Source organism: Curcuma longa, chromosome 1, assembly GCF_044706935.1.
Source record: "Curcuma longa cultivar G26 ecotype Majalengka, Jawa Barat chromosome 1, ITB_CL_G26_1.1, whole genome shotgun sequence".
NCBI classification, from domain to species: Eukaryota; Viridiplantae; Streptophyta; class Magnoliopsida; order Zingiberales; family Zingiberaceae; genus Curcuma; species Curcuma longa.
The window spans coordinates 10,008,388-10,032,686 of record NC_133861.1 but is presented as its reverse complement, the minus strand read 5'-3'; the positions used below and the strand labels follow the sequence as shown (position 1 = coordinate 10,032,686).

General features: G+C 36.3%; 2 protein-coding genes and 1 pseudogene across 2 annotated transcripts; 2 read left to right on the top strand and 1 right to left on the bottom strand.

Moving 5' to 3' along the window:
* Positions 1 to 1,138: 1,138 nt before the first annotated feature.
* LOC141837032 (aquaporin TIP2-1-like) lies at positions 1,139 to 2,449 on the bottom strand (annotated as a pseudogene).
* A 9,719-nt stretch (positions 2,450 to 12,168) lies between these two features.
* On the top strand, positions 12,169 to 14,901 carry LOC141835640 (potassium channel KAT3-like). Its single transcript, XM_074723017.1, has 10 exons — positions 12,169 to 12,335; positions 12,429 to 12,644; positions 12,733 to 12,888; positions 12,964 to 13,021; positions 13,091 to 13,408; positions 13,489 to 13,827; positions 13,924 to 13,956; positions 14,036 to 14,221; positions 14,304 to 14,613; positions 14,743 to 14,901. Exons 1-10 carry the CDS (start codon positions 12,169 to 12,171, stop codon positions 14,847 to 14,849), a joined length of 1,890 nt encoding a protein of 629 aa, XP_074579118.1. The 3' UTR covers positions 14,850 to 14,901.
* A 6,845-nt stretch (positions 14,902 to 21,746) lies between these two features.
* LOC141846501 (alkaline ceramidase TOD1) lies at positions 21,747 to 23,721 on the top strand. Its single transcript, XM_074734545.1, has 5 exons — positions 21,747 to 21,993; positions 22,090 to 22,293; positions 22,476 to 23,042; positions 23,116 to 23,410; positions 23,498 to 23,721. Exons 1-5 carry the CDS (start codon positions 21,747 to 21,749, stop codon positions 23,538 to 23,540), a joined length of 1,356 nt encoding a protein of 451 aa, XP_074590646.1. The 3' UTR covers positions 23,541 to 23,721.
* The last annotated feature ends 578 nt before the right edge of the window (positions 23,722 to 24,299 follow it).

Here is a 24,299-nt window from a genome sequence, read left to right as displayed (position 1 = left end):
GTGCTTTGGGCAGTGTTTACAGACTGCAAGGAGAGAAAAGTCTGAATCATCATTATTCTGTCTTTAGAATCTCAGTACCTGAGCAAGACCTTGAAGAGCTGATACTAAACACATCTGATAATACTTCTTCACAATGCTGAAAAGCCAATAGACAATTAAGAATCTTAACACATTGTTGTGTGGTTATTTAATTTCTTGTGTCAGTGTCAGGCAGCCAATAGTTTTGCTTCTTGACATTAAGATTCTCAACATTAGAAGCTATTTACATGTTAGTTTCCTTTGCTTAGAAGCATGATTTAGTTTCCTGCGCTGCATTGTATGCATCTACATTTTGATCTTCTGGTCTTCTGCACGGAAGAGTGGCTTAGTCCGTGTTGAAGTTGACCTGTTTTCCCTTTGAAGTTGACCTGCCATTTAATTCATCTTTAAAACGATCTCATTCGTGAATTTTTCTGAGTTGTCTTAGTTAATAAAAAAATTTAACTGTTCATTTTTTTAATGAGCCTCAGTATAATTTAAAATAGTTAATGATTGGAAGACCGAAAAGTGATCTCATGAACAAATTTTTGTCGCAAGCGTTTGTATAGTGCATTTTATAAAATTATACTTTAATGAATATATAATTTTTTTTAAGTAGACGAAACTTTATAAAGGTGAATTTATTATATTATTGCAGAATATTCAAATTCTTATTTTTTTTTCTCCCTTCAAAAATAAGCAAAAAAAAAAAAAGATTCCGCTAAAAATTGACGACAATCCACAAAATTCCAAAAGCTACGCAATTGACCAATTTTAACAGCTAATACATTATTAGAATAGGACAAACTTTTCTGCTCGCCTCATCATGAGGTCCCCATGTGCCTTATCATCACTCCATTTCCTTAATTCATTGCTAATTATTATTATTGCAATAAAACGGCTCTTAATCTTTGCATGTTCCATCAGTCATCCTCTTATTTTAACTGATTCATGAACCTAATAAACCTCTCAGCCCGACTAACCAATTTGAGACTTTCCCACCCAATCAACTCATTACGTCGTTTTATTCAATCAACTCAAATTAGAAAAGTGTGTCCAACTAGGAAGTTTGGCTCATTAGTCATGATCATCCAATCGACCAATCTAACTTGATTGCCAATTTGACCGTCAATCCAAATCTACATTTCAATAGAGAAAGGCATGAACTTAACATAAACTATTACCGAAGAAGCCTCACAGTGGTACAATACACGTTGCCATGGCTCGATACTTCGACCACAAACAGAAGCAAACGCACTACACATACCGACAAAGAACACATCCCTAATTCAATTAACAACCTCCAAATCGATTCTTATTCACGGAAGCGGACCGGGACAGGACGTCTTAATTGGCGATTGCTCTCACTGGGGAAGCGGCTGGTGGTCGGAGCAAAGGAAGGCGTAGGTGTAGACCAGCCCGGCGAGGCCACCGCCGATGAGCGGCCCCACCCAGTAGACCCAGAGGCCGGAGAAGTCGCCGCTGGCTACGGCGGGGCCGAAGGAACGGGCGGGGTTCATGGATCCTCCGGAAAAGGGGCCGGCGGCGAGGATGTTGGCGCCGACGATGAAGCCGATGGCGATGGGGGCGATGGTGCCGAGGGAGCCCTTCTTGGGGTCCGCCGCCGTCGCGTAGACCGTGTACACGAGCGCGAAGGTGATGATGACCTCCATCACCACGCCGGCGCCGGCGCCCACTCCGGCGCCCAGTCCATGGGTCGGCGTGTCCTACATAATATTAATTAAATCCGCCGTTAATTACAATATTATTTCTGTCGCTGGTTTATTGACAAAATGAATGTTTGTTAATAGAAATCAAAGAGAGGCCTTTCCGAAAAAAGGTACGAGGATATTTTTGTAAAGTTAATTCGATGCCATCAGTCAAATGATTACCAGCCCCGTGACAAACTTGAGGAGGAAAGACCCGACGACGGCCCCGAGCAACTGCGCCACCCAGTAGAAGACGCCGGTGAGCACAGTGATGTGGCCGCCGAGCGTCAGCCCGAACGTCACCGCCGGGTTCACGTGTCCGCCGGAGATGTTCGCGCCTATTGCCACGGCCACGAACAGCGCGAACCCGTGGGCCACCACCACCGCCACCAGCCCCGCCGGATCCAGCGCCGCGTCGGACGTCAACTTATCTACACCAAACCCAGGCACGTGCTCCAATCAAATTACCAAATCCAATAGAAACAAAAAAGAAAATCAATTTAGTCGATTTCATTGAGTTCGTACTGTAGGCAATGGCGGAGCCAACGCCGGCGAAGACGAAGAGGAGCGTGGAGACGAACTCGGCGAGGTAGGCCCTGAGCGTGCTGGCGCTGAATCAGTCGTCGAAGCGGCCGAAGGCGATGCCGGCCATCGATGTCGATCGTTAATCGTATCGACTCGAATTCTCGAAAGGAATTCAAAAAGAAAACTCACGAAGGTGGATGATACATGGGCGGCGCCGGCATAGATTATATATAGAGGCGGTCGCGTGTAGCAGTGAATGGAGTGGGTGATGGCTGATCTGTCACTATGATGGAACCATTCACGTGATCAAAATGAGTGGATGAGGCCATGGCTTATCCGACGCAGGCATGCCAGCTGTCGTTGACACACCGCACCGTGGAGGTGTCCGGAAGCTCATCAATGACTTCGGGGTGGGGCCCGCGTAACCGACGGCCTATGGTGGATCAGCGTGGTGGGCAACCCTCCTCTGTCAGTCCATTGTGATCTGTAAAGACCTAACGTTTATCATGATTCTCCTTTCATTCTTGTTTTCAAATCTGCATTTATTAATTGTTCTCTCATAATATTTGTTCACGTAGATATTTTCCGATTTTAAAATGTAGTAAAAAACAAAGTATGTAGTAAAAAATTGAGTAGTAAAGTGTAGGTGTTTTAGCTATGGACTAATAACAAAAACAAATAAATAAATAAAAGAGAAACAATTAGGCAGAAAATATTAATTTGTTCTTAAAATTTTCGGATCCGTGAAGAGCAGTAACGCATATACAATTAAATATATTTTTCTGAATCTTTCTGAGTCTTGTCATTTTCACCAAAGGAAAAAGGGGGAATAGCACATGGAACACTTTTCCAAACCACTTTTCAGTTTGGTTGTTCTTTCCGTGTAGTCTGTCTCGTATTGTACCTCTGGAAACAAACACAAAGTAATTGATTTATCATCAAATTATATGACTTATTTAAAAAAAATATTTCTTTTAAAAAATAAAAATAAAAACTTCTATTATATATTTTATCTCAAAAATATTTTTTATTTCAATATTATTGTAATAATTATTGATAATCATTATACTGTGTTACAACTATTGGATAATTATTATAATATATAAATATTATTGAGTAGCAGTTACAATATTATTTTTTATTTTAATGTTATTATAGCAGTAATAATTAATTACTATAATGTTTATAAACTACTCTATAACTACTACAACATGTAATACCTAATAAATATCGTTATAGTATTGTAACTGATTAACTTAAATTAATTTTGATAAAATTTATGTGATTTAATAAATAGTAAAAATTTATTTTAATATAATAGTATTCAGATCTAGGGTTCAAATTTTTAAATTTTAAAATCTATGATTTAATAACTACTTGGTAGCTACTACAATGAAAAAAATTATTCATTTCACTTTAATCAAAATTACTATATGCATGTAAGAAACTACAATGCATTTGGAGTTAAATCATAAATCCTAATCTCTAAAATCTTGAATCTTAAATTTTAAATTCTAAATACTACTATATCAAAATATTTTTTATTAATTTATTAACATAATTTAAACTTTATCAAAATTATTTTAAAATAATTATAGTAGTTATTTAACTAGCTATTACATACTTATAAAATATACTATAAGTAGTTGTTACAATATTATAATAATATTATATTAGATGTTATAAAATATAGATATTTTTGAGATAAAATAACGGATGAAATGTCCTTTGACTTTAAAAAAAAATGTCATTTTGATAATTTATATAATTTAGAACGTTCATTTAATTTTTGCCCATTGAACTAGGTTTGATTAATTTAAAAGGATATAGTAAGCTTTCTTACTTCCGATTCTAGTCATTAAAGTAAAACTAAGTATAATAAATTTAATATGGTCTACATTGATAAGAGTTTCACATAATATTCTACCACTAGCAAGACTTCAAATAAATAGCTGTCAACAGAAGCAAGTTTATATAGAGCTAAGTATATACAACATAATTGAACCTCCAAATTTGTTTAGAATATATAGCACATGCAATCATGTCGCCTATTTTTTATTTAATTTTGAGCTTTTAATTAATTATATGCATCATCAGCTAAACCACTCCTATTTCTTTATTTAATTAGTTTGGTCCACAATATAATGTGCATGGATAAGGCTAGAACCCACATGACCTGGAGAGACATGGACATTTGCCACATGAAGAGTTCGGCAACGGTGGAGATGAAAGGGAATCACACGGTTCTCTCCGCTTATTTATTTAATTTTCCATTTCGTAATTTGATTTTCATATTATTTTATTTAACTAATCCAATGGGTGGCAACATTTAAAAAAATTAATAGTCGAACATTAAAAAAACATTTTATTTTATAAAAATTCCTAAAAGAAATAGAGAACCATGTGAAACTTTTCTATACGTGACAAATGCTTTAGACTCCAGAGTTATCTGGTCTAGAGATCACGAGAAGAAATAAATTCTTCTTCATCAACCTTTGTCCTTGTCAGGCAAATTAGTCCTTTTATGCTATGAAAAACCCTAAAAACTTTGAATAATAATAATAATAATAATAATAATAATAATAATAATAATAATAATAATAATAAATTTATTAAATTTATTAAATTTAATCTACTAATATAAGACCTTTTTTATTAATATACAAAATTTTAACTCTGTTTAGTAATTAACACGATTAGAATTAGGAGGAATTTACTTTTATCATCCTAAGAAAAATTCTCGCATGCACTATAAAAAGTTAAGGGCATATTTATTGGGAGGAAGAGAGAAGAAAAGAGCTTTCATTTTTAAAAAATTCATCCTAATTTACTTCCATTAAGAATTAATGGAAGATTCCGCTCTCTCTTTAGAAAAAGGTATTCATTTTTTTTTTTGTATCGTCGACGATATTGTCACATTGCATGCATGGCAATCTTATATTTTAGATAGGAAACAGAACTATACTATTAATTATAAATTCCACTGATCTTTTAGTTTAATTTTTAGTATTTGAATACATAATGTGTTTACTTTTCATGATATTTGAATTAATTATTTTAAAGGTAAGTTTTTCTTTTAGATTTTATCTTAAATTTGTGCAGACATGCATTTCAAGCCGGGCACACGTTTTTACTGGATCCGGGTAGATTGTGCCCGATCCGGACGGACCATGTGGCATTGCTCGTCGCGGTCGATTTTGTCCACCGAACTCTACCGTTATTGTTTGAATTGAGTTTGATGGTATTAAGGCTTGTGTCGTACGTAGCTAGAAATTAAAGGATCCGTAGGTAAAGTTCAATTAATGGATAATTGCAAAGTAGTCAACCAATTCACGGGACTATATATATATCTTAATTTGGACTCTTTTTGTTTTCGCAAGTCACTGTGATCCCATTTTGAAAAGAAAAATCATATGCTAGATCTGTCTAGATCAATAGCAGTAATGTTGAATACACGTATCCAACTGTGAGTGACAGTGACGATATTTATACTGAAGCATTGGTTTAGGGTACAATAATGAATGTGTGTATCCGCAAGGCGATCCAGTACCGCCTGATATCTGATCTCAGAAATTGCCTTCGTGAACTTTCAACGGGAATTCTGAAAGTGTCAGTTATGCACGAGACAATACAAAACAAAACAAAACAACAGCTCTGTGCACGCTGCAAGAGGGAATTAACTGAAAAACAAAACCAAAAAAAGCAGGCAGCTCTCCTCCCTCTCCTCCTCGATCGGGTGAGAACAGCACACAACTGATCTTAGAAATTAAGCGAAGGAAAGCCAAATCACATTGTCAAACTGCACCCATGCACTTCTTTGATTTGGTTCAAAATTATCTGGAACCATGCACACTTGAATTAAATAGTACTGCATCAACAAAATAATCCGACCATTATGAAATCCACTTTTTCCCTTTTTTTTTAATAAAAAAAGCATATCTAGTTGAAGAAAAAGAAAATAAACGACCCTAGGGAACATGCACCATGTCACAGTACTGCACTAGAGATTTGTACACATATATATGCCATGAAAACCACTTGCAAAATGCTTAGAGCTAATTAATAAACTTTGCATATATAGTGCCAATATTGTTCATGGGGATGAAATGCAGAAGGGAGCTCCCTTCAGTCCAAGCAAAGACAACATGAGATCCGACTTGTCTCCCGCATCATTCACTCATCAACCAAACAAATTCTTATATTGCTCGGCATGTGGATGAATGAGTCGGCAGCTAATCAAATCTCATAGTCATCTATAAGTGGACCAAAGGAAGCTCTCGTCTGAAAATCCATACGCTGCACTAATGGTTATAATATATATATGCAAAAATCAACAAACATACATGGAAAACATTGCGTGCAAGAAATAAAGGAGAGAAAATAAAACACAAGTTTATCTCTACTCTTTCTGTACGAAAACAAGGATCAAAGGAGGAGGTGAAGCTTTTCTACCATTGCCTTCAGCCAGTTTTTGTAATCAGGAACACTGGAGGGTGCCCTTAAATAGCTGAGAATTTATCAAGCATTCATATCAGACAATTAAATTATTAGTACATATAAAACAGTGAAATTATTTGATTGTTATATAATAAAATTAACTTAAGAGGTGAAATTATGTTTCTGTAATGGTTTTTCTTGGTCTGGGAACACTGATCCACCAAAAGACAGTGAGCAGACAAATGAAGGACTGTTCCACGTACGTTGGTTGGCAACCCAAAGTCTTGTTGAAATGCTTACACGGCAGCTGTGAGATGATCAGACTTGCTGAAACAACTCAGCTCATCGACCGTGTTAGGTCTGATTCCAGTCTGCCATAGTTGTTTTGTTATTGAATTGCAAGGCATATTATATATTATTATATTGTGTAGTCAGTTTATATGCACGTACGTAAAGAAGACTTTTCAGGAAAAACTTGGAGAAGATGAGCGAGGAATTTTTGCATGTTAATTTCTTGATTCATTGCTGATCAACAAGGGGTGATATCGATAAACATTTCATTACTAGAATAACAATGAGTGAGTGATTTTGACATAAACATGAACTTCATTCTAAGGTCCTATTTATATGATTATTCTTGGTTTTTTTAGGCAAAAAGAAAATTACTTTAGGATATAATACGAGCATATATATACTTTGTGCATCCAAACTGTTATGTAATTAAAAAAAAACCTCATATAAAAAAAATAAAAAAAAAGGAATGCTGTGATGGATGAAAATATTGTAACTCTAATAAATAATAAATTAAAAATAAATTAAGATAATATGATTGAATAAGTTAAAATTATCAAAACAGATTGTCGGATAGAGATGGATCAAACAAAACTCAAATTATAACCAGAATTATAGATGATCAGCATTTTATTCAGCCGACATTAAGAATTTAATTAAGTAAGATTCAACTATCAGAATTGGAAAAAAAAGGTCTTTAATCCATCGATATCTCAAATGATTAAATAGCATGTACAAATCCAAAGCAATACAGTTATGATTCATTCACAAGCTCATGATCCAAAGGAAAATAAAGGCATTATCATATATTTGAATAAAAGAAGTTGAGATGTTATCTCTTATATATATGCCCAAACACTTATCTTTTTAGTCATTTCTTACCAGCAAAATCTCCTCGATATGTTGGTTTTTTTGAATACCTTTTCCTCCATTTTACTAGTGTAGCAAAGCCTTCTTCAAGCCCTTCAATATTGCACTGCTAATCCCATCTCTTTAAGGGCAACCATGGAGATATATATATATATCTCAGAATTTGGCCAAATGGATGGTTCTGCGTTTAAATCTCTTCAATCCATATGCTTAGTCAGCCTTACGTTAGTTGAATAATTCAACGCAAAAAGATAATTCAATGGGTTAATTTTACAATAAATACATAAATTCTTTTTTATATAACCATAGAAAATATCAATGCAAATTATATGTGATAATTATGATACAATATAGGCATGCAAGAATGCTTATTTTGAAACTTGGAGTTTGCATGTGTCACTTTAAAAAAATTTAATTAAAGTATCATATAGCTATTTAAATTATACTACTGTAATTTTTATTATGGTCGTTTACTCTCTATTTTATCCTTTAGTTTTAAAAGTCTACAAAAGATAAATTTTTGAAGGATAATTTCTTCTCTTCCATGAATTTTCTTATATTTTTGAGAATATTTCTCACCTTCTTCCGAAAAAATTTAACGCAACTTGTCCTTCGCATTTAATAATCGACTGTTACTTTATTATAATTAAATTTAAGAAAATATTAAACACGATCCAATAAAAATTAACAAATAAATCAACAATTTATTTATAAAAATAATTCACTTAGCTTTAAAAAAATCAATAATTTTTAAATAATTTAGTTAATCATATGTTCTATAAAATTATTTTATTTCTAATCTTTAAATGATTAGCAAAATGAGAAAATTTCATGGCTTTATATACAAATATAAGGATGGTAAAAAAGGATGAAAAAACTGACAATCTAAAAACTTGATAATTAAGTAAATGTAAAAATGACGAATATCGATCTTTCCAAAAAAAAATATAGAGATGAAAATGTTAGAAGGGATTAACTGGAGGTGTGCAGAGAGGCATGGTGTACAGCAACTTCCGTCGTCTTGTCATCCCCAGCCCTGCTTTTTGGTTGAAATGATGCCTTGGCAGGGAGAACCGCATAAGATCCAACAGGTTTGAGTAAAAAACATGAATCATGGCTCCTCTGCCATCAGTGGATCCGTATCTGATGTGATCTTCTTCATCGTCCTTGCTTAAGACAAATAAGACAACCTTACGTATTCAATTATATCGCCCTTTAATATCCTTCTGATCAGGATGGAAAACATGCACCACCACATCGCGGATCATGTCTCATCCTCCAAATCGACTAAATTGCATATATATAACCTGAACATCAGACTCGAGAGAGGAAAATGTTAAGTAAATTATTCTTAATTGTAAATTTAATGTGTGACGTCAAATTTAATTGATGAGTCATGGGGAGGTTGGTTATGGTCGTCGAGTTTCAATATATGATTTAGATTTGTTTTGAGAATTTAATTAATATTGTAAAGCTACAGTATATTCGTTAGTAGAGAGTTTATTAGACTTAGATATATTCTTTATGATGGTCTACGGGTATGGAAATCTAAATGAGACAACGCGTTTGCCAAGGTTTGTTGAATTGCCTCAAAATTAAAGATCAATAATTAATGTTTGACTATAATGATTGGTAGGAGGATCGTCTGGTTCTAGTTCAGGGAAACGTTAATTCACGCTAAACATGGACTCCTTGAAGTTATGTCGAATCTAGAAGCCTGGTGTCGTGGCAGCAGACACTAGCGGGCTCTCGTGGTGCTGGCCCAAAGGGCGAACTCGGACCCATAAATTTACAGCCGTCGACGACAGGCACCACAACGTTTTGTTGCGACGATGACGGGCAACGCCATGATGCTTTGATCGATGTAATGTACCCACTCGACATCCCTTTCGACGTACAAGGAGGTCAACTTAATTAGCTACCTCTTACTCGAAGAAAAAGGAAAAAGGTGGTAGATTGTCAACAGTAATCTCAATCAATTGGTGGAGCCAATCGACCGGAGACTACTGTTGAAGTGGAACATTGATTAGATTCCGAAACCATTACTTTCTGTTGGCCTCGCTCGCGAACGGCCTTCAATTCCACGTGTTCTTGCAGTTGACAGTGTCCATAACGGGGATGGCGCTTTACTCTTCAGCGTCTTCTTCGATCTAGCACGTTTTTTCGCGCACCGAAATTGCCGACTTCTTCATTTGTTCCAGCGTCTTCATTTTTATTTTATTTTTTGGGATTTTGTTAAATAAATTTAAATGAATATTTATTTTTTTTTTTAATAACTTATGTTATTTTACATGTTTGAAATAAAAATTTTAATGAATATTTATTTATTCTTAAAATTTTTTAATTCAAATTACTGTTTCTTTAAACAAAACTTGAATGATAGAAATTCATTAGTTTTTTTAATCACCATTGAAATCAAACTTTAAGAGATATTTTGATTTTAAAATAATGGGAGAAAAAACTTATTTAATACTTACGAGATATAGAGATCGCTCAAAACTTTTTGATTTGTTTTATTTATTATTTTTTTTGTTATTTTTCTGGTATAATTTTTTTCTTCAAATTTCTACAATATAATATAAATGATGATGTTTTTATTATAAGTTACCCATAATATAAATTCAAGTTTGACGACATTAGTTTCTTTTTTCATAATGTGATTAATTATAAGGAATCAAGAGTACAATTTTATTCTTTTATGGAACAAAATCATATTAATAAATTATTTTAATTAATCAAAGTGGATCACGCTAAAATTGATTTATTGATCCGATCAAATATGTTACATTATTATTGAGATCGATGTGTATTTTACATATGGAAAGACATGACAAATTATTTTTAAATCTTTATATATGGCAAGCTTTTAATTATAAAATTTTATTCTATAATAATTACTTGATCAACCCAATATAATTATATTCCCTAGTACGTACTTACAGAAAAGAATTAAAAGCAAAGAAGCCTTAGAGGTTGGAAGCTTATTAGGTTCAACGTCGAAAAGATCATCAAAGCATGCTTCAAAGGTAATATCAATTTCTTTACGCGTTACATTATTTAGTACATGCATTAATACATAAAATGTTTGAATTACAAAAGAAATTTAATTTTTAATAAAATTTTCTCATAAATTAACACATCTAACTTTGTGTAAATCTAGAAAATAAATTTTTATTCCTTGGTAATGCAAGCTTAATTAAAGATCTGTGAACTACTTAGTCGTATATATTCGAATAGCAATGATTAAATCTTCAATGTGATTTAAGTACTGCTAAAATTCTGAATTTCAAAATTTACAAATGGCTGCCGAACTGATTATTAAAGATCGATATAAATGATACATATACAGATATCTACTTCCCCTATTATACAGTCATCATCAGGCAAAGGAGTCAAATTAAGGAGAAGGTGGTAGGAATCCACATTGGTGGCTTGAATTATGAACTTGGACCACACGAAATGGATGAAGAGCATAGCATTATTAGTAGATGAAGCCACTAGGCATTAATCTTTGAGACCAAAGTATGTACGTTGATGTGGATTTTGTAACCCACATAGAAACAACCAATATTATGTGCAATTTTCATGTCCTTGATGTTTTAAATCGATTGCAATTAGGAGTATATATGCTTTAATTTTGGATGGAATTCTTAAACAAAAAATCATATGAAATCTTCATCCTAATCACTCATTCTTTCAGGTTGTAAATCTTAACCCTGCTTTGAATGTATATAATTCACTTCTACACCATTCTACATAAATCCATGCATGCCTTTTGTTGTAAAACCAAGTGAGTTCTACAATATTACAAGGTATGTGGCCATGAAGAAGCTTCACGAGATTCAACTAAAAGTTAAAAGCTAGCTTTAGCTCAAGCCAACCACCTTACAAGAAAATGAGATGTCCCGTGTTGATCAATTATCAAGCAAGAATAGCATCAGCTCCACTACAACATTTACTGTCTTTCCTAAATCTTCCTCCTCCTTTGTCGACAAGAAATCTTCCCAACTTTTTTTAATGATTTTCATTAATAGTGTTACCTTCCTTATTTATGATATTCATTTATTCACATTGAAGTACTTTTCATCTCATTGTTTATTAATCTGATTCAATATTTAAATAATGGCATGGCTCACGGGGGTCTCTTTTACCAGCTGTGTTATAAATGAAGTACATGCCGCAACCTCTTTTTCTTCAGTTCGCTAGGCTTCAAACCTTCCTGATTTTTACCGGTCAACTGCGCGTCTCAGTTGCTATATATATGTACTTCGCTCCACCACATATAGCTCATCAGTAGTTAATCCAACCATAAAAAAGCATGCCAGAATCGCTCCTCCATCTCTCCGGCTCTAGTGGCTTCCATGACGACGGCGACGGCAGCAACTACAGTTTCTCCGGCGAACTCTTGCCGTCGCTGGGAGCCAGCATCAACCGGTCGGCTAATCTGCGGAAGTTCATAATCTTGCCTTATGATCCACGTTACAGGTAGTCAAACCTTTCTCACAAATCTTCGACGAAGGAATTGAGTATCAAGCATTGATGATTTAATGAATGAGCGCTCTGTTTTTATTTGCTCAGGGCATGGCAGATGTTCCTAATCCCGCTTGTTATTTACTCAGCGTGGATTTGCCCGTTCGAACTGGCATTCTTAAGATACTTGCCTGCGAAACTCTTGTGGCTCGAGAATATCTTGAACAGCTTCTTCGCCATCGATATCGTTCTGACCTTTTTTGTTGCTTATCTCGATCCCAGATCCTATCTCTTGGTTGATGATCCAAAGAGAATTGCAGCTAGGTTAGTGTTTATATATATATATACACCTTATATTTTGAGTTCTGTTATCTCCATACATCATACATGATGAATACCGTGCATTTTGCAGATACTTGTCCTCCTGGTTCATCTTTGACATCTTGTCTACTGTTCCATTCCAAGCAATCAGCTTTCTCTTTGAAAGAAGTGGCAATGTTCTTGGCTTCAAGATACTGAATATGCTCAGGCTATGGCGGCTCCGGAGGGTTAGTTCCTTATTCTCGAGGTCAGCAAGCATACACGTATACTCTCAAGTGTTCTTCGAACTTGCATAAAATGATATTTTTCTTCCAAAACATAGGATTGAGAAGGATATCAGATTCAACTACTTCTGGACTCGATGCACGAAGCTGGTCTCAGTAAGAATCCAAACTCTTCTTCCTCGGTGATTTGTAGATCAGATTGGCCTTATAGATTTTGCTGCTCAGGTGACTGTCTTTGCCGTGCATTGTGCCGGGTGCTTCTACTATCTAATCGCCGATCGGTACCCGAACCCAAGCAGAACATGGATAGGTGCAGCGATGCAGGACTTCCGATCGCAGAGCTTGTGGACAAGATATGTTACTGCAATGTATTGGTCCATGACGACCTTAACAACCACTGGTTATGGCGATTTGCATGCGGAGAACACGGGGGAAATGTTGTTTGACATTTTCTACATGCTGTTTGATCTCGCGCTGACTTCTTACATCATCGGCAACATGACCAACCTCATCGTCCATGGCACCAGTCGCACTCGAAACTTCGTACGTGTCGTAATTGTACAGTTTACAATTACAAAGAAACTTTGGACATTTAAATAATCTGCAAGCTGGTTTTGTAACAGAGGGACACAGTCCAGAGTGCTTCCGAGTTTGCAGCGAGGAACCAGCTGCCGAAGCATATAAAGAACCAAATGTTGTCCCACATTTGCTTAAGGTTCAAGACTGAGGAGCTGAAGCAGCAACAGATATTGAGCAATCTCCCAAAGGGAATTCGATCCAGCATAGCCTGCAACTTGTTCTTCCCAGTTGTGCAGCAAGCATACCTCTTCCAGGGAGTCCCCTTCGACTTCCTTTACCAACTCGTTCCCGAAATGGAGGCTGAGTTTTACCCGCCAAGGGAAGATGTGATACTACAAAACGAGGCACCGACTCACCTCTACATATTGGTATCCGGAGCAGTCGTAAGTGAAGCTGTAGTTGATTTCATTATACATTCACCAAGTCCATGTAGAATTAATTGCAAGTTGGGCTGATTGGTTATTTGACTTTGATTACAGGATTTGAGAACAAAAATTGATGGAAATGAACAAGTAAGTTGGGTGCAGTTTCTTCCTAATGTAAGATTGTGTGTGTGTGTGTGTTGTTTTAATATGCCTACCCTTTTAGCAGATTTGTACAAGGCTCACTACAGGAGATGTATTTGGGGAGGGAGCAGTTCTATGCGGCACGCCACAACCATATGCTGCACGCACCGTTGAGCTCTCACAGATTTTGAGGCTAAGCAGCGATACATTCTTAACAATGCTCCAAGAGAATGTGGAAGTGAGTAAAGTTATCGCAAACAACCTTTTAGAGGTATTATTATTTGCCATTACCTTTCTAAATCCTCATCAACCTGCAAATTTAAGCCTCTCATGCTTCTTTTGCGCTTCTGCAGAAACTGAAACTTGAGCAAAGACCTTCTGCTGCATCAGCAGATAAGGAAACCCTTCAAATGATCAGTGATGCACATTCAGCTAATGGGATACGTGGAATCCATATTCAAGAAGAACGAGTTCAGAAATCTATCCGCTCAAATGTTCATGAAAAGATCATCAAAGGATATTGCTCAAATGGCGCTGTTACTTCAGCTTGCAGAAAACGTGCCATCATTCACATGACATCGAGAATGCCACCGAGTGCCAGAGAACAGTTTGGGAAGCTCATCAACTTACCTGATTCTTTGGAAGAGCTCTTCAAAATTGCAGGCAAGTAAAGGACGACTTGGCTAGTTTTTATTAAACTGTGTAATTCAGTGTTTGACTAAGCTAGGGCAGATAATTAAAGTGCAAATCAAGATAGTTCCATATGTTTAAACTTAGTTCTGCCTGGTGCAGGTGAAAAGTTTGGCTGTCGAGAGCCGTCGAAGGTGGTGAACCAAGATAACGCAGAGATCGATGACATTGAAGTCATTAGAGATGGAGAGCATTTGTTTCTGCTATAGTTTTGCTGAGTAACTCCCATGATACTTAGTTTGACCTTAGAAGAAAGTTTTAGGTGGCGAATTGATGATGGTTTCGTTCTTTGGAAATAGTCAAACTCATGAACCTCCTAATTTAGTTTTCCAGTTCTGACCTTAATGTATTCATCACTTTGTACAAAGATCAGAAATTCAAATTTCATTCTGTGCGAAAAATATATGATTTTAGTGCCCTTCTTTACAAGTTATGTCATTCATAAATATGCATTTCAATTCCCCTGTTAAAGGAACTCTTCCAATAGAGGCATTTTTTCACAAGTTTTCTTACACTTCTACCTTAATGCATTTCAATTTCTTAGAAGAGAAACAGGTTCCTTTAACAGAGTAATTGAGACGCACCATAACTTCTGCCCAAAATCATGAATTTCTGATCTTTGTAAAAAATGACGACGTATATATCAAGGTTAGAACTGGAAAACGAAACTAGGAGGCTTATGAGTTTCGATCGAATTCCCTTTGGGAGATTGCTTAATATCTGCTGCTTCAGGTCTCTCGAACCTTAAGCAAATGTGGGACAACAGTTGGTTCTTTATTGGCTTCGGCACCTGGATCCTCGCTATAAGATTGCAAGCACTCTGGATTGCGTTCCTCTGTTACAAAACCAGCTAGCAGATATATTAATATTGTAAAGTTAAAGTGTATTCTTTTGTAGAGAGTTTATTGAACTTAGATATATTATATTCTTTAGGATGGTCTACGGGTTTGAATGAAAATCTAAATGAGACAACGCGTCTGCCAAGGTTAATTTGTTGAATTGACTTAAAAAGATCGATTAATGTTTGACTAATGATTGGTAAGAGGATCGTCTGGTTCTAGTTCAGGGAAACGTTAATTCACGCTAAACGTGGCCTCCTTGAAGTTATGTCGAATCAAGAAGCCTCGCCTCGTGTCGTGGCGGCAGACATTAGCAGGCTCTCGTGGTGCTGGCTCAAAGGGCGAACTTGGACCCATAACTTTACAGCCGTCCACAGGCACCACAACGTTTTGTTGTGACGATGAGGAATGCAAATACTAATTCAGTGGCCGCCCAACGCCATGATGTTTTGATGTACCCACCCACTCCGCTCGACATCCCTTTCGATATGTACAAGGATGTCAACTTGGCTACCTCTTACTCGAAGAAAAGGAAAAGCGTGGTAGATTGTCAACAGGAATCTCAACTAATTAGTGGAGCCAATCGATCGGGAGAGTGTTGAATTGGAACATTGATTAGATTCCGAAACCATTCCTTTCTGTTGGCCTCGCAAACGGCCTGCAATTCCATGTGTTATCGCAGTTGCCAGTACTGTGCGTAACAGGGATGGCGCTTTACTCGTCAGCGTCTTCATCCAGCACGCTTTTTCCCCATCGCAATTGCCGACTTCCTCTAGCTACTGATCTCTTTGGAGGTTAATCCATAAAGAGCCGATCTTATAGTTATTAGGATCATACGAGTTAAAGGAGGGGGGATTGAATACATATTCACACTTATACACTTATTCTGTAGATGAGATTTTTTTTCGAATTCTTCTCCTTGAGAAGGTTTTATATATAGCCAAGGAAAGTAAAGATGGTAGCAATATTTTTTCATCGAGAATAATGGAGTTTTATCCGGGACCTAGTCATTCTCTTTTTATTTTCATTAATACTGTATTACTTTCTTTATTTATGATATTCATTTATTTACGTTGAAGTACTTTTCCACTCATTGTTTATTAATCAGCTTCAATTTTCGTATAAAATATATCTTGATAATTTGAATTTATTTTTAAAAAATTTAATCATTAAACTCAAGTTAAACCCTAAAATTTAAATTTATCCATTTTTATTTTTTATTTTAAAATTTTAATAAAAATTAAAAAAAATACAAAAGAAGGTTAATAAAAAGTAAAAAAATAATATATATTTTTTACTTTTTAAATTACAAAATAAATAAAATAAAAACAAATAAAAACAAAAAATAAAATAAAATTTTAATTATTTTATTAAAAATTTTTATTAAAAAAATTATTGATGATATTAAAAATCTAAAATTTATATTAAATTAATATTTTAACAACATTGTAATTCAACACCACCTTGTCGTATTAGATTTGAATATGGTATTGGATTTTCAAATCAAGCACCATAGTGTGTTGTGCTAGATTTGAATGTGATATTGATTTTTAAAGATCAACACCATAATGGTGTTGATATTCAAAAAATAACACCACAATTTATGTCAGTTGGCACGTGATCATAATTTCGCTATATGTCTTTCCAGATTGGATCTCATTATAAATTATCTAGATTCATCAATAAGTTTTAGTATAAAATCCATTGATAATTTTAACAAGCAAACTTAGATTAGACTCATTCAACTTCTATGAGTTTATTATGTGAATCTATGCCAAATGAATCCTTGTTTATTTTTTAAGATCTTCCTAACAGTGCTCAAAATAATTTAAAATTTTTAAATACTGTAGTGTTGATTTTCGAAGATCAACACCATTGTGGTGTTGGTCTTCAGAAACCTACTACAGCCTATGAGAAGAACTAATATTGTGGTCCTGATTTCGGAAGACCAACACTAAGCACTACAATTTGTATCAGTTGACACACGATTATAATTTCACCTACATGTTTCAGGGCTAGGATTAGACACCATATATACCTTCTACGTACTAACCTCTCTTATCTCATTATAAGTTTTCGAAAATATGAGTCCCTTAGATTTATCGATGAGTTTTGATCAAAATTCATTAAAATTGGTAAAATTGCGATCCTTTAATTAAGGTTGGTTTGCATAACAACCGTGTCCTTCTAAGATTGGTCTACATAACAACTTTGTTCTTTAAGGCTGTTGACAAGTACCAGTCGAGTCCCTTAAGGTTGCATAATGACTTGGATGAGACTTAGATTGACTCGGTTGAACTCAACTAGGAGCCGACGCTGACCCGAGTTTAGGCATGAGTCAGTTAATTTGACGCAAGTCCCATCCCCAATCGGATAGACTAAGAGCTACGATTGATCAAGTCATGGAGAGGTTACATTGACAAAATTATAGATGGTATCACGTGGTACCGTTATCTCTGTCGCATCAATCAATAAGTATTTTTCCACCAGAGATAACAAATTTATAATTCTTTTATTATATTGTTACTATATATAATTGACTAAAGTTTTAATCTCCTGTTAATTATTCACGTTTACTATCAACAAACTAAATAAAAAAAATCAGTGATAACTTAATTATTGCAAACTAGTATAGAGTTTACCGGTGTTTGCAGAATGTGGTCTCGCAAAATAAAAAAAAGGATAAACCATAATTATTACCCTTTCACAAAAATTGAGAGCCTTGATCAAGAGCTCAGAATATGTTAAAATTAAATAAAATTTTTAATAAAAGGAATAGCAAGAATTGTCATTTTTCTAAAGATCACCAAACAATTAACAAAAGATGATCAGTCTCCACTCTCCAGAAACCTCTACCTTGTTCTTTTCGATTGTTAAGTTGGTTGGATTAGTTGAACTTTTTTTATTATTAAAAAATAATAAATATTAGTTTAAATAATTTTTTAAGCATTTCGTTAAAATTATCAAGTACTATTTTTAATTTTTAAAAGTTTAAAAAATTTTAGTTGGTCAAGGTGTTTAATCAAATAGCTTGACACAATTATTTTATTTAAAAAAATAAACGAATATTTATCTAATTTTTTAATTCTTTAATCACTCAAAACTGTTTTGTTAAATAAACATTTGCCTCCTATTTATAAAAATTAGTTTTTTTAATCACTCAAGCCGTTTGTTTTTTTAAAAAAATGGGAGAATAACTTATTTAATAATTTCGGAATATAGAGATCTCTCAAAACTCTTTTGATTTGTTTAATTTATTTTTCTGGTATAATTTATTTTTCAAATTTCTACAATATAAATGATGATGTTTTTATCAAGTTACCCCCCATAATACAAATTAAAGTTTGTCGACATTAGTTTCTTTCTTTATAAGATTAAAAAGTATGTGTTTTAATATGCCTACCCTTTTAGCAGATTTGTGCAAGGCTCACTACAGGAGATGCTTTTGGGGAGGGAGGGAGCAGTTCTATGCAGCACGCCACAGGCATTTGCTGCACGCACCGTTGAGCTCTCACAGATTTTGAGGCTAAGCAGCGACACATTCTTAACAGTCCTGCCTGTTACTTATTCAGCTTGCAGAAAACGTGCCATCATTCACATGCCACCGAGTGCTAGAGAACAGATTGGGAACCTCATCAATTTACCTGATTCTTTGGAAGAGCTCTTTAAAATTGCAGGCAAGAAAGGACGACTTGGTTAGTTTTTATTAAACTGTGTAATACAGTGTTTGACTAATTAAGCTAGGGCAGATAATTAAAGTGCAAATCAAGATAGTTCCATATGTTTAAACTTAGTTCTGCCTGGTGCAGGTGAAAAGTTTGGCTGTCGAGAGCCGTCGAAGGTGGTGAACCAAGATAACGCAGAGATCGATGACATCGAAGTCATTAGAGACAGAGGGCATTTGTTTCTGCTATAGTTTTGCTGAGCAACTCCCAATCCCATGATACTTAGTTTGATCTTAGAAGAAGTTTAGGTAGCTAATTGATGATGGCTTATTTCTCTCCTAATTTAGTTTTCTAGTTCTAACCTTGATATATACATCATTTTGTACAAAGATCAGAAATTCAAATATCTATTTTGTGGCGAAATGCATGATTTTAGTGTCATTCTATGGAAGGGGATGCTTTTGTCCGATTTTAGGCAGAAGTCTATGTCACTCATTTCAGCAAAAAATAAAATTTGTCACTTCAACAGCTTCATATGGTCGATTTTACGATCATCTGTGAAGAAGTAAATCGAGAAGCTACAATTGATCTTGACGAAAAAAAAACATTGTCATGTCACTCATAAATACTAAAGGTGCATCTCAATTATATTCCTCTGTTAAACAAACTCTTCTGAAACAGGCATTCCTTCATAAATTTCTTACGCTTAATTAGTGTTAGAATATTAATATAAAATATATTAATATTATTATGTGACCCGGTCATATGAATCAGTTTCGTCCTAATATCTATATATTGACTGTAATCTTTGTTTATTTTCATTCAAATTAATAAAGTTATTCCGACATGGTATCAGAGCCGGTAACCCTAGATCCCTTCTCCCGCCGCCACCATCCGTTTTAGCAGGAGTCGACGAATCCATAGGCTGCGCCGCGATTTGGATTTCTCCGCCTCCTAATCTTCTTCCAGCGACGCACAAGGGAAAGGCTGCTTGGTCCTTTCTTCATCTTCTCCATCGCTTCCCTTGCCTTGTGGAAGAGGTCCAGCCTGTTGTCCCCGAGCATCGTCTTGGAGGTGCAGCTCTTGTAGTCGCACCACGTGAACTCCCTGTACTGGCTTTGCTCCCCCTCTGCCATCACCTCCCGCAGCGGCGCCAACCTCTCCCTGAGCGGCGCCAACCTCTCCCTGAGCGGCGGCGAAGTAGATCATCGACACCCTCGACTTCCTCTGCCGCACCGCCGCACCTCCTCTAATTAGAAGACAAACATGAAAAATGTTAGCAAAGTACAAAGTGCTATTTTTACCAAGTTTTATAATAGATAATTCTTTCTTCATGGTTTTATGGATTTATTTTTTAAGTTTTTTTTACGGATCTTTAGATGAAATCAGTTTTCGGATGTAAATGAGTTAGTTTGAGTCAACTATCATGATATTCAAATTTATTTGATAAGATCACTAAATTAAATTAAGTGAAGTTTAAAATGAATTAAATTGTTGAAATAATTATTTAAATTTGACTTAATTTTTTTTATGAATTTGAGTTTGATTGGTTTATCGATGTTATGATTTATAAAAAATTTTCAAAATTTTTTAATTATTTGGATCCATGAGAAAGTTATTAATGAATATGATTTATAAATAAATCAAAAAGTGAAGATATTTTAAATTTAATAAATTATTTTTTATGGTTGATGAATTTAATAAATATATTTTTTATGGTTGATGAATTTAATCATCTCATTGTCTTGAAAACCACAAATATTATTATTCACCAATTCATAATTATTATTCACCAATATTATAATTTCTATATATATATATATTAATAATACTAATATATATATATATTTATTTATTTATAATATTATTTAAATTTATTTATTTAATTAATTATATAAATAAATATAAAAAAATTTTATCAAATCAAATATCAAATTGCTCAGGAAACATTTGATTCATTCAAGGCCTAACCATATCTAATTTTGAAAACACTGGTTACAAATTATGCTGCAAAAGGTTGGAACCGCCAACCTAGCGGCCCCCCACCCCGGCCCCACAAGTATGAGGGGGAGTAAATCACGGTGAATGCGGGTCCGATTACAACATGGTGGTTGAAGGCATTTGAACATGAACAGATATTGATGTTATTGCATTTGCTGTCATGGACCTTCGAACCGTCTACCTCATGCTGCAAGCATCCATGTCGTAACCGACTGACCCCGCCCGTGGGGGCCATGGTTACAAATTATGCTGCAAAAGGTTGGAACCGCCAACCTAGTGGCCCCCCCACCCCGGCCCCACAAGTATGAGGGGGAGTAAATCACGGTGAATGCGGGCCCAGTTACAACATGGTGGTTGAAGGCATTTGAACATGGACAGATATTGATGTTATCGCATTTGCTGCCATGAATCTTTGAACCGTCTATCTCATGCTGCAAGTATCCGATGTAGTAACCGGCTGACCCCGCCCGTGAGGGCCACTGGTTACAAATTATAAGTTTATAACAGAGAGAGAGAGAGAGAAAAAAAAAAAGAAGGGGAAAGTTTACTTACTTTTTCTCTGTTCTAACACAGCAAATGAAAGTTAGTTGAAGCCAAGAAAATGGCATTTGTTTATGTGACGAGCCCTCTCCTCTTCCAATCCAAACTCCTCTGCCTCTCTGTCCTCTACCTCCTCACCACCCTCCCCCTCGCTCTCTACGTCTCCTTCTCCCAGTCCACCTGCCTCTTCCAATCCCCAACGCCCTTCCCGACCTCCCGTCGCTTCTCCTACCCGCCATCCTACGCCGAGCACAAGTACGCCCTCCCCACCGCCCACTCCGATTGCTCCTCCTCTGTTCCCTTCTCTGGTAAGCTCTCCCTTCTTCCTCCCGTCCCACTCTCAATTCTCCGTTTCCTCCATCCGGGACTTGATTCCGATCCGTTTCTCTTGCTTCTTGGATAAGATTACGGCAAGGTTCTGGACGAGATCCGTGATCTCTGCCGAAATTCTACGTCCTCCCTTGTTCTGGGATATCTGGAGGGTAAAGGCGACACCTTTTCCGGTAACTTCTCTGCCCAGAAGAGGAAGTCTTTCTTCCATCACAGACATGGCGATCAGGTGGCGATCCCGTGCGGATTCTTGCAGGAATTCCCGGTTAAGGAATCTGGTTCGTTCCTTCTAAACGTTTGGAAGAGTCCCAAATAATAATAATAATATTGGACTCTTCTTTCCTTGTCTGTTTTTCAATGCGAAATTTTGATATTTCTATTGTTTGATCATGATCTTGATTTCCCGAGTTCTTGCATTTATATGTATGGTATGACAAAATTAGTGTGCTCTTGAACCCAGACAGGTTGGCCATGGAGAAATGCGACGGCGTGGTCGTCGTATCGGCAATCATCGGCGACCATGATAAAGTCCGGCAACCAAGAGGCTTGGGATCTCATACGCTCGCATCGGTTTGCTTCTTCATGTTCATCGATCACGCCACCCACAAAGTCCTCGTCGCCCGCAACATCCTCTCCGACAAGGAAGGGGAAGTGAACATGATCGGAGTGTGGAGGATCGTGATACTCCACGGTGGCCGATTGCCCTACGACAGCCCGGCGATGAACGGAGTGATCCCGAAGCATCTGGCGCACCGTCTCTTCCCCAATTCCAAGTTCAGCATGTGGCTCGACGCCAAGGTGCAGCTGACGGTGGATCCTCTGCTTCTGATCCACTCCCTTCTTGTATTACCAGACGCAGACACAGCGATACCGAAGCACCCGTTTAACATACACACCATGGAGGAGGTCATCGCGACTGCGAGGTGGAAGAAATGGGCGGACGTCGAGTCGCTGAGGGTGCAAATGGAGACATACTGCGAGAATGGGCTGAAGCCATGGTCAACCAGCAAGCTTCCTTACAAAACAGGTGATCACTACTCTTCCGTGATTGCTTCTTAATGAACATATAAATCATGCACTATCTCCCTTTCCTTTTTCAGATGTTCCAGATTCTGCACTGATACTAAGGAGGCATGGATTGAGGAGCAACCTCTTCTCCTGCCTCCTCTTCAACGAGCTAGAGGCATTCAACCACCGAGACCAACTTGCCTTCGCCTACGTTCGAGATCTCATGGTGCCCAAGATCAAGATCAACATGTTCGAATTCGAGGTCTTCGAGCACGTAACCGTGGAATATAGGCACAACCTCAAACCCGAAGCCAGCCAGCAGCCCGTCAAGATGGCCTCCTCGCGAGACATCAAGGGCAGCAGCTGCGAAGACTACCTCTTAAAGATGTGGGGAGAATCCACTGACTAATTTTTTTTTTAGATCTGTTTGTACAAATTCTACAAAAAACCAATCGTTGCTGTGGAACATAACAGGTCACAGACTACAGTCGATATGTCCGCAGCAGTAGGACATTGAGGAACACATAAACTTTGAGACTTGGCGGTGGTCGGGAAGGCTTGTATTTGTTGGCATCTGGCGAAGGAGATATCGGTGTGCACTGCACCAGTTGAATCTACTAATTACATTATTTCAGTTCTTTTTTTGTAATGAGGCAACAATAGATAAGGTGAGCCACATGTTACTCATGCTTTTGTATTCCCTGCATGATTTTTTAGAAGGAAGTTCTGGAGGTTCCTTTTCTCAATGAGTTTCAGTGACCTCTTAAAACTCCTCGAACACCATCAAATGGGTTCACAACAACTTGAATGATCTCTCATTGCCATTTATAGATATCAGATGGTGCCAAATTTTCCCTTGCACCCAACCCAACCCAACCCTTAGACTGAGCCACTGAAGTGAGCACCACCAATGTTGTCCCCACCTTGTCACTACTCTACCTGAGCCCGACCACAAACAAAGACTTAACCAGTCACAAGAATCCGATATACAAGTGTTCACGAGTGACCTGGCTCCATTTATTATAGATCATTCACCTTTTCCGAGTGTTTATTTAATCGCTTCCAAACACCTACTTAATAGTATTTTGAGATTCATTATATACTTTACATAAATTTTGTTTAAAATTTTAAAAATAAATATAAGCTGTAATTAGCCCAGACACGGATACACGAAACATTGACTCTGATAAAGCGTCATTTACTATAAATTATTCACCTTTTCCAATTGTCTATTAAAATATATATTGAAATCGCTACTTAATTAGTACTTTGATCT

Coding starts and splice junctions, on each gene's coding strand:
- LOC141835640 (XM_074723017.1), top strand. CDS start 12,169: ATGCCAGAATCGCTCCTCCATCTCTCCGGCTCTAGTGGCTTCCATGAC. Junction 13,828..13,923: donor TATTGGTATCCGGAGCAGTC/GTAAGTGAAGCT, acceptor CTTTGATTACAG/GATTTGAGAACAAAAATTGA. Junction 13,957..14,035: donor AAATTGATGGAAATGAACAA/GTAAGTTGGGTG, acceptor CCCTTTTAGCAG/ATTTGTACAAGGCTCACTAC.
- LOC141846501 (XM_074734545.1), top strand. CDS start 21,747: ATGGCATTTGTTTATGTGACGAGCCCTCTCCTCTTCCAATCCAAACTC. Junction 21,994..22,089: donor CTCCTCTGTTCCCTTCTCTG/GTAAGCTCTCCC, acceptor TTCTTGGATAAG/ATTACGGCAAGGTTCTGGAC. Junction 22,294..22,475: donor ATTCCCGGTTAAGGAATCTG/GTTCGTTCCTTC, acceptor TCTTGAACCCAG/ACAGGTTGGCCATGGAGAAA.